Genomic DNA, 9892 nt, shown 5'->3' with positions numbered 1-9892 from the left:
GTGTAGGTGAATTTGTGGCGGATATGGAAGTATCCCTTGGGGCCTTGGAGGGAAGTAAGGGGGGAGGTGTGGGCGCAAGTTTTGCATTTCTTGCAGTTGCAGAGGAAGGTGCCGGAAGTGGAGGTTGGAGGTTCCTGCTAATCCAGAGACATGGGTAATGACCTGGAGACCTGGGTTTGAATCCCCCCATGGCAGATGGTGGAATTTGAATTCAATAAAAATCTGGAATTAAGAGTCTTTAACAATAACCATGGCCAATTGTTGGAATCCATTTCATCTGGTTCACTAATGTCCTTTAGGGAAGGCAACTACCATCCAACCCTGGTCTGATCTACATGTGAATCCAGACCCACAGCAATGTGCTTGACTCTTTACTGCTCTCTGGGCAATTAGGGATGGGCAATAAATGTTGGCCTAGTCAGCAATGCCCTCTGCCCATGAGTGAGTAAATAAAAACAAAGCTCCACAAACTACAAACCATGAATGCGCATATGACAAGGAGCAAGCACAGTTATCACATCGCGTTAAATGCACATTTGGCATTGTTTTCAATAATAATACATTTTCAAAAAAAAATCTTTGTTTATCTGATATGCAAATGTTATGAATGGCGTGGCTGGTTACAAGAAGCATGAGGAGATATAGGCTGGCCTTGGGATTAGTTTGCAGAATCTGTGTTACTTTCTGCATGGCCTGCTCCATTTCTGTTCATTGCTTGACATCCTCCTCACTCCGTTGCTTTGTTGATTCTTCTTCAACAGACAACGTATGTGTCTTCACAATGCTGCTGTTCAACACTTGGCTAACCTCTACCATTCCCCCAAACTTAATTGAAGTGGAATTGCATTGTGGTTTAACACACTTACGGACCATTTTGTTACCATATTTAAACAGAAAAGTTAATTCATTTACAGTAAGAAATGGGTTTAGTGTCTTCTGCTAAATCAATGCATAAATGATACATTTACTTGTAAAATTCTCTTGAGTGGCAGTGTTGCTTGACTAGTTTGAGGTTTAATTTTGATGCAACCTTTATTTTTGTTTGGGGGAGGCATATGCGATGACAGAGAATGGTGTCGATTTTTGCTTATATGTATTTTCGTAGTCTTTACTCGAGATGGGACATAGTTTCAATCATTTATTGCATACACTCACCCACATTCTATTGGTGAAATATATTCATGAGCATTAACTTCACATACTAACCATGTAACTCAAATGCTATAATACTGTAAACTTAGAATTACTTTAGTATGCTTGAGTACTCAGATACCATGTTTGACAAATTATTACAGATTAGACATTGCATCTAGCAATCATTTGTCATGTTGATTATTCCGCATCCATGTGTGTAACAGGTTTAGTTTACAATGCTTTAAAATGGTTTATGCCACACTTCTATGACAGGCTTCCAGGTCTTTCTGCAATTGGTTTATTTTTCTGAGTCTTCATCTGAGCTGAATCAATCAAGCAAGCAAAGTGAGCGTCAATAGTAAACGGTTTCACAGAATCAAACGCAGAGCAATTAAATACGGCACAGATCTCTCCTCTGCCCTTCTCAATATGATGGCTCCTCACTGAATCCTTCATCACCCTACCACGTCTCATTTTGTTCCAATGTGATGCTTAGTAGTAGATGTCAGCACACTATTGGATCATGGAGACAGGCTTCACTGGCAGGGTCAAACTTGTTTGTAATCTCCCCGTGTGCTTTACAATCAGTGTCAGTGGGCAGTGTCTAGGAAAGAGAACGTCGTTCCAAACCTGGTCCACTCCTACTGCAAGCCACTGTTGAGATCTACTAACTCAACATGTTCATGGATATAATCATGTAAATAGTTAATCTGACAACAAAAATGTGATTTCAAGATTAATCATTTAAAATGCTGAATAATATTAAAGTTACGGATATGGGTTATACTCAAATTAGGCAAAATAGTAACTTCTGAGTATAATCAGTTCCCAGGACAATAAATAATTACCGTTCTCCACCATGGCAGTAAATCTATATGTGTTAAGTGGAGGCCAGAAGCTTTATAAACATTTCGAACTTTTAGACAAATGGTTTATTTGCAACAAAATTATCTTAAATCATAATATTAGAGAGGAATTGAATATTTAGTCGAATGCTGCTTTTAAAGGGCTGAGCTTAAACTAACAAACCAGGCAGCTGTCTTATTGAAAACCACCTTAAGGATTCCGCAGTGTTTACTATCTGATGGACTCAAAGCTCTAAGGCTGTGTTGGATAATCTGAAAATAAACAGTGCCTCTGTATTTGATAGCAATGTGTAAAGCTGTTGATGTGGCAAATCAATTTTTGAGAGGCATTGAAAAATTCAGTGCTTCTTGTCAGTAAATATTCCATTAACAACACCAGGTCCTGTGTTTATGTTCCTTTGCTGGTTATTTTTGTATTTGGTACCTGATAATATAATGCTTCGACAAGATTATTGGAAATATCAATTTGCTACCTGTATTGGCTAGGTGTTTTTATTTCTAAATTAATATCTCTTCACACCAGGCATTATTTCTTAAATTATATGAATCTAAATGTTAAAGCATCAAGCCCATCTACCTGCCATGCTTGTTAAAATTATCATCGTTTTGAGGGGGAGCATCTCAAACTTCTCCGAGAATAGATTGTGTTTGGTGCATCCAGTTGTTCACTGGTCTGCTGTATATTTCCAACATTGTGCTGCAACTTTGTTAAAAGGGAAATAGATATAATCGGTTACTTCACAAGTATTGTTTGTAGTAATAACGCAAAATCATGGAAGTTTACAGTAGGATATTCAAGTTAATTTTTATTGGTAACAAAAACAGAAATTGCTGGAAAAGCTCAGCAGGTGTGGAGAGAAATTGGAGTTAACGTTTCAGGTCCAGTGACCCTTCCTCAAAACTCAACCTGAAACATTAACTCCGATTTCTCTCCACAGATGCTGCCAGACCTGCTCAGCTTCTCCAGCAATTACTGCTTTGTTTCTAATTTACAGCATCCACAGTTCTTTTAGGTTTAACGTTTATTGGCTGTGGCTCTTTCAAAACTCATTTTTCAAATCTCTCAGGTCACTTTATAAACAATTTTATAAAATTTAAAAACTTCTGAGCGCATGTAATTAATTGATGATAAATATTGTATTCGCACGTAGTCACACAGCTGTTCTGTTGTGTGATCATTTTGTATTTAATATATTGAATTGATTTGAGACTTGTTAATGATCCAGTACTAAATTATGAAAAAGGCCAAGTATGGGAACACTTTCATTTTGAGTACAACAGTTGTAGTGCAATCATGAATTCTACTATAATTAATTTCCCTTTTCACTGCACTTCATGCCCAGGGAACATTTGCATTTACATTTGCTCTATTTGGCAACATTCAGAAACTCAGAGCTGGCTTAGAAAAGTTTATTTTCTTGCCTACTTAAACTAGATCATTATGGATAAATTGCCCAATTAATCTGTCCAGTTAACCCATATGTCTCATGCAACAATGAACCAGTGTTTACTCCTCTTCAGAGATTGTCACTTTCAAGCTATACACACACATACATATATATACACACACATATATAATATATATATATATACACACATACATATATACATATATATATATAATACACATATATATAATACATATATATATATGTATACATACACACACACATAAGAGATTGTCACTTTCAAGCTATACACACACATACATATATACACATATATATAATACACATATATATAATACATATATATATATGTACACATACACACACACACATATATATACAAAAATCAGTAGTCTGTACCAATGCAACTAGCATACAGTACTAGCATGGGGAACTAAGAATTTCCTTGTAACTTTTTCACTGTGTGGTATTTGCATCTAATACTCCTGCTGACACCAAACAGAGAGCACGTGAACAGCAATTCAAAATGATAGTGCAGTGTGTTGATGTGACTTTGTCCGCTGAAAACACGTTGTGTATTAGGGCGGGAGGGTTCTATTTCAGGGCAAGGGTTTCAATTCTAACCTATCACGTTCAGAAAATAGACCATGCTGCCTCCTAACGGCAATAACGTTTCACCGCTCCATTTCCCCACCACTTCCAATGTGCTATGCCTTTGGATAAATGTCTCAAGATAAACTGCACTTCCTCAGGTCAGCTGCTGACACTTCAGTCAAAGCAAAAGCTACTTGTTCAGTTGTTCATGATGGAATGTGGAATACTTTGCATATTTATTCAGTGCTGGAGTTCTTGAAATACAAAACATTTGTGAACGATTGAAAATATTCCATTTAAACCAATCTTGCCAGGATTGGAAGATTTGAGCTACAGGGAGATGCTGAACAGGCTGGGCCTGTTTTCCCTGGAGCGTTGGAGGCTGAGGGGTGACGTTATAGAGCAAACCAACGTATTACTGGGTTGTCTGCTTGAGTGAGCTGAATACTGTGAAGTTGGTTTATATCATGGGTGCTGTGGCTGCAATGATCAGTCCTGGGTGAGGGAGGGTGTACGTGAACTTGCACAGGATGCAGCATTGTAGCTGTGTGCTGAATTCCCTTTTTTCGTTTATCATTGAATAAAATGGTCTCAAAATGCAAACTGGGGATTTTATTTAGATTGAAATCTAAAATAATTTCTTAGGTACTAATAGTCCTCAAAACGCGAAGTATGTTGGAATATTGTGTGCAATTCTGGTCTCCTTCCTATCGGAAAGATGTTGTGAAACTTGAAAGGGTTCAGAAAAGATTTACACGGATGTTGCCAGGATTGGAAGATTTGAGCTACAGGGAGATGCTGAACAGGCTGGGCCTGTTTTCCCTGGAGCGTTGGAGGCTGAGGGGTGACGTTATAGAGGTTTACAAAATTGAGGGGCATGGATAGGGTAAATAGGCAAAATCTTTTCCCTGGGGTTGGGGAGTCCAGAACTAGAGGGCATAGCTTTAGGGTGAGAGGGAAAAGATGTAAAAGAGACCTACGGGGCAACGTTTTCACGCAGAGGGTGGTATGGGTATAGAATGAGCTGCCAGAGGATGTGGTGGATGCTGGTACAATTGCAACATTGAAAAGGCATTTGGATGGATATATGAATGGGAAGGGTTTGGAGGGATATGGGCCGGATGCTGGCAGGTGAGATTAGATTGGGTTGGGATATCTAATTAGCATGGACAGGTTGGACGGGTCTGTTTCCGTGCTGTACATCTCTATGACTCTATTTGGATCTGACCCACTCTTTGGTTACCAACAATATTGTTCCTTCTCCACAGGCAGCAGAAGACAGAATGCCTACGAGGTAAAGGAGGGGATGCCTTCCACTCATCAATCCCATCATTTTCTGCAGAAGGGAAACAAAGTAAGTATTGACCCACAGAAAAGAAACAGGAACTTTCAAGGACAATGGTCCGGCTTCTGAATAAAAGGTTGCACTTGTTGGAATAAGACCCAAAAGATGTTCATCTCCTCTTTGATTTTTGTAGTCAAACAATAAAAGCATCAATACTTTTACCACATTTTTAAAACTTTTCCTTCCTATTTCAAAAAAATGTTCATCTTTACTTTTGCTGTCAGAGCTCACACTTGACAGATCATGTGGAAGTCCTGCTGCATCTAGTTGTGAATGGACTATTAAACAACAAGTTTTGATTTATTATTGTCACATGTACCTAGGTACAGTGAAAAGTTTTGTGTTGTACGCAGTACAGGCAGATCATACCATACAAAGCTCATAGGCTAATAGGATATAGCAAGGAATACACAGTTACAGCTGCAAAGAAGGTGCACAAAAAGCAAGATCAATATTAGATTTGAAATTTGAGTGGTCCATTCAGAAGTCTAATAAAAGCAAGGGAAAAAGCTATTCTTGAACATGTTGTTATGCATGTTTAAGCTTTTGTATCTTCTGCCTGATGGAAGAGTTTCGAAGAGATTATAACTGGGGTGGGAGGGGTCTTTGATAAGATTGGCTGCCTTTCCAAGGATGTAGTCAATGGATGGAAGGTTGGCTTGCGTGATGGACTGGGCTGTGTTCATAACTCTCTGGTGTTCGTTATGGTCTTGGCCAGAGCAGTTGCCATACAAAGCCGTGATGTGTCCAAACAGGAGGAGGAGGCTCCACAAATATCTGCATCCCCAATGATGGGGGAGCTAGTGTATCAGTGCAAAGGTCAAAGCACTTGCAATCACCTTCAGCAAAAAGTGCCAAGTGGGTGATCCATTTTGGCTTGTTCCTGATGTACAGCCACCAAACAAATTTGATTTGTTCTATATTTATGTTAATGAGAAATGGTTGAAAGCATTAGATCCTATAAAAGCTCTGGGCAACATCTTAATTAACCTAGTAGGACCTAGTGCTAGTGAGATAGTGGCCCGAGCCAAATTGCTATAATCTTTCTGCTCCATTGGGATGTTTACAGTCACCAATTCATCCTTTCTTTATCATCAATTTGGTAAAACCATCGCAATGTATAATCTACAGAGAATTAGAGAATGGGTAGCTGGTTGGAAAACCTAAAGGAAAAGACTGATTTCTTAAGAAAGCTCATTCTTGGAGGCAACTACAGTTTTTTTTATAATAGGTCTGCATTTGTGCACATTACCCTCCCGAGACGACGGAAATATATTGTTCCAAACAATTGTTTATTTTTGCTTGATTGTATATGTTATGTCTATCTTTGGGGCACTGCCCCTTTAAGAGAGCTGTTCAGGTGTCTCACATGGCATGGAGCTGAGGCTGAGCCTAGAGTGAGCTACAACCACTGGCAATACGAGAATTGCTCAGATATTGCCTGTCCAAAATAAATGGGACAATTGTCCAGCTGGTTCTACTCCATCAGTCTAGATTAGAGTGGTGTTGGAAAAGCCCGGCAGATCAGGCAGCATCCGAGGAGCAGGATGAAGGGCTCCTGCCCGAAACGTCGATTTGCATCTACAGTCCTCACTTTTGCCCTCAATCAGTATAGTCTCAAATATCAACACAGGTAAGGAAAGTGCCAACAACAGTGCTGTCAAGCCACTCATACAGAAATACTGAAGCTGTTAATCAGTGCTGATTTTGGGTTAGACTTGGGCACTTCAGCTACAGACCTCACTACTGCCTTGGTCCAAATGCGGACAAAAGATCTGAATTCTGGTGATGACGTGATGCTGAGAGTCCTTGATATCAAGGCAGTATTTGCCCAAGTATGGGTTCAAGGAGCTCTAGCCAAATTGAAGGCAGCATTCAGTAGGGGCAGCCTCACTGTTTCTACTGGCTGGTGTCATAGCTCGCACAAAGAAAGATAACAGTGGTTATTGGAAGCTCAGATTTAGGGCAGATCCTCAGGACTTTGTTAGGGTATTGTTGGAAGTGTTGCGATTTACAACAGTACAGAAACAAATATATCAATGTGGTGCTATCTGTATAATAATTCAAATTATTTCTCAAAATTGAAACACCATTTCCCCTTCCATAGACCGAACCTTTTCTCTACCCTGGGGCTTAAGTAAGGAAAAGAGTTTCGACACCCTTACAAGCCTGATCGCTAGTTGGCAAGTGCAGTCAGTGGAGGTAAGCTCTTGCAGTCAATAATGAAAGTGAATTCACTGATTATATTTAGACACGTATTAATGCGCATTTCTGGTTAAACATTTTTGACAGCTGTTGGAAGCAGTACAAGCCATGCTGCTCTCAGAAGTTCAGAGGGTTTTCAGATCTTTGAGAAAGAAACCAATCTGTAACCAAGCATTGACTGGAGCGCAGAATGGCAGCAGCGAGTCCCAGAGTGAACAAATACAAGAAACACAACAAAATCCAAGCACAACAATGCTTTGTAAGTGGAAATGTACAAAGTTTGAATTTTTTGGTAGTTATTGTAATTCTTCATTGCATTTTCACTTTTTAATATTTACATAACATCTGTGGATACCTTTATTTAAACATTTAGATATTGAATTTCCTCCAGCCCTCACGATTCTTCAGCCATCTTATACTGCTGGACAGAATAGTACATGAGAAGGCTGAAGTGATTTATTCAATGTGGGTTGTCCTGTTTTGAATATCCCTTATGGTGGTTACTATGGTTCATGACCGCGAGAAGGTTGGAATGACAGATCTCATTTGCAAGTAGCAGGGAAGTGCTGGTACTTGTAATTCTTCTCAATAACCTTTTGTTGTACTTTCAAAAACTTGACGAACTTACAATGCAGAACATCACCTGCGTTCTAAAAACAGAAAAGGAGAAAGATAATTGTGCGTTCAGCATGGTCCCACACCTTCAAAAGATATCCCAATTCAAATTTTAACCCAGGAGCATTTCTCTTTACAATCTTTCTGCACCTTTGGGATGTTCACAGTCACCAATTCATCCTGTCTTTATCATCAATTTGGTAAAACCATCGGAATGTATAATCTACAGAGAATTAGAGAATGGGTAGCTGGTTGGAAAATCTAAAGGAAAAGACTGATTTCTTAAGAAAACTCATTCTTGAAGACAACTGAATTTTTTAATAGGCCTGCATTTGTGCATATTATCCTCCTAAGACAAAGGAAATGTATTGTTCCAAACAGTTACTTATTTTTGCGTGATGGTATATGTTATGTCTATCATTGGGGCACTGCCCATTTAAGAGAGCTGTTCAGGTGACTCACAAGGCATGGAGCTGAGGCTGAGTCTAGGGTTGGCTGTCGAGCTGTTAGCATAAAATAAAGTGTTCCCGTTCTGAGTTTCACCTGTGCCTCCCTTGTGTATAATTCCTGGTTCCCAGTGAATTACAAATTTAACAGTGTAACAGTTATAAGAGTTCATTTTCAGTTAAAAGACTGAATTTTGCAGCCCCCTTGGGTATGGGTTGGTAACCAGGCAGCATGGGGGTCATTGGCCATTAAATTTGGCATCATGCCAACTACTGCACCTGGCATCTGCCTATACCCAGTTGTAGTTTTACCAGCAGCAAGGGAGGCATTGGAAGGTTATCCTACCCAAATAGAAGAGAAAATGAGGTCTGCAGATGCTGGAGATCAGAGATGGAAATGTGTTGCTGGAGAAGCGCAGCAGGTCAGGCAGCATCTAGGGAACAGGAGAATCGACGTTTCGGGCATTAGCCCTTCTTCAGGAATGAGGAAAGTTTGTCCAGCAGGCTAAGATAAAAGATAGGGAGGAGGGACTTGGGGGAGGGGCGTCGGAAATGTGATAGGTGGAAAAAGGTCAAGGGGAGGGTGATAGGACAGATGGGGGTGGGGGCGGAGAGGTCGGGAAGAAGATTCTATCAGGACATAGTGATCAAAAATGGTGTGTTTTGGCTTGTGCATGAGATGAATTTTCATAGACCAGCTGCCATATCTCACGAGGGTAGCAATCTAATCTCATTTTCACTGTCTTATCAATATAGTCAAGACTGCTTAAACAGGAGGTGCAAGACTTGCGCCCACACCTCCCCTCTCACCTCCCTCCAAGGCCCCAAAGGAAACTTCCATATCCGCCACAGATTCACCTGTACCTCCACACATATCATCTATTGCATCCCCTGTACCCGATGTGGCCTCCTCTATATTGGGGAGACAAGCCGCCTACTTGCAGAGCGATTCAGAGAGCACCTCTGGGCCACCCGGACGAACCAACCCAACCAACCTGTGGCACAGCATTTCAACTCCCCCTCCCACTCCACCGAGGATATGCAGGTCATTGGACTCATCCACCGCCAAACCACAACAACCCGACGGTCGGAGGAGGAGCGTCTCATCTTCCGACTGGGAACCCTCCAACCACAGGGGATGAACTTAGACTTCACCAGTTTCTTCATCCCCCCTCCCCCCACCTTGTCTCAGCCGAATCCCTCCAGCCCGGCACCGCCTTCCTGACCTGCAGTCTTCTTCTTGACCTCTCCGCCTCCATCCTACTCCGACCCATCACC

At 40.7% G+C, this 9892-nt stretch overlaps 1 protein-coding gene across 1 annotated transcript in view; it reads left to right on the top strand.

Annotated features, from left to right (window-relative positions):
* Positions 1 to 9892, top strand: part of LOC122540993 (WD repeat-containing protein 72-like) — a 298233-nt gene that overhangs the window by 171857 nt on the left and 116484 nt on the right. The window contains exons 16-18 of the mRNA XM_043677401.1: positions 5272 to 5357; positions 7456 to 7550; positions 7641 to 7812. Of these exons, the coding sequence (XP_043533336.1) occupies positions 5272 to 5357; positions 7456 to 7550; positions 7641 to 7812 (353 nt within the window). The remainder of the gene's footprint in view (positions 1 to 5271; positions 5358 to 7455; positions 7551 to 7640; positions 7813 to 9892) is intronic.

This window comes from Chiloscyllium plagiosum, chromosome 36 (assembly GCF_004010195.1).
Source record: "Chiloscyllium plagiosum isolate BGI_BamShark_2017 chromosome 36, ASM401019v2, whole genome shotgun sequence".
NCBI lineage: Eukaryota > Metazoa > Chordata > Chondrichthyes > Orectolobiformes > Hemiscylliidae > Chiloscyllium > Chiloscyllium plagiosum.
The sequence above is the reverse complement of the archived record's forward strand: the minus strand, read 5'-3'. Positions and strand labels throughout refer to the sequence as shown.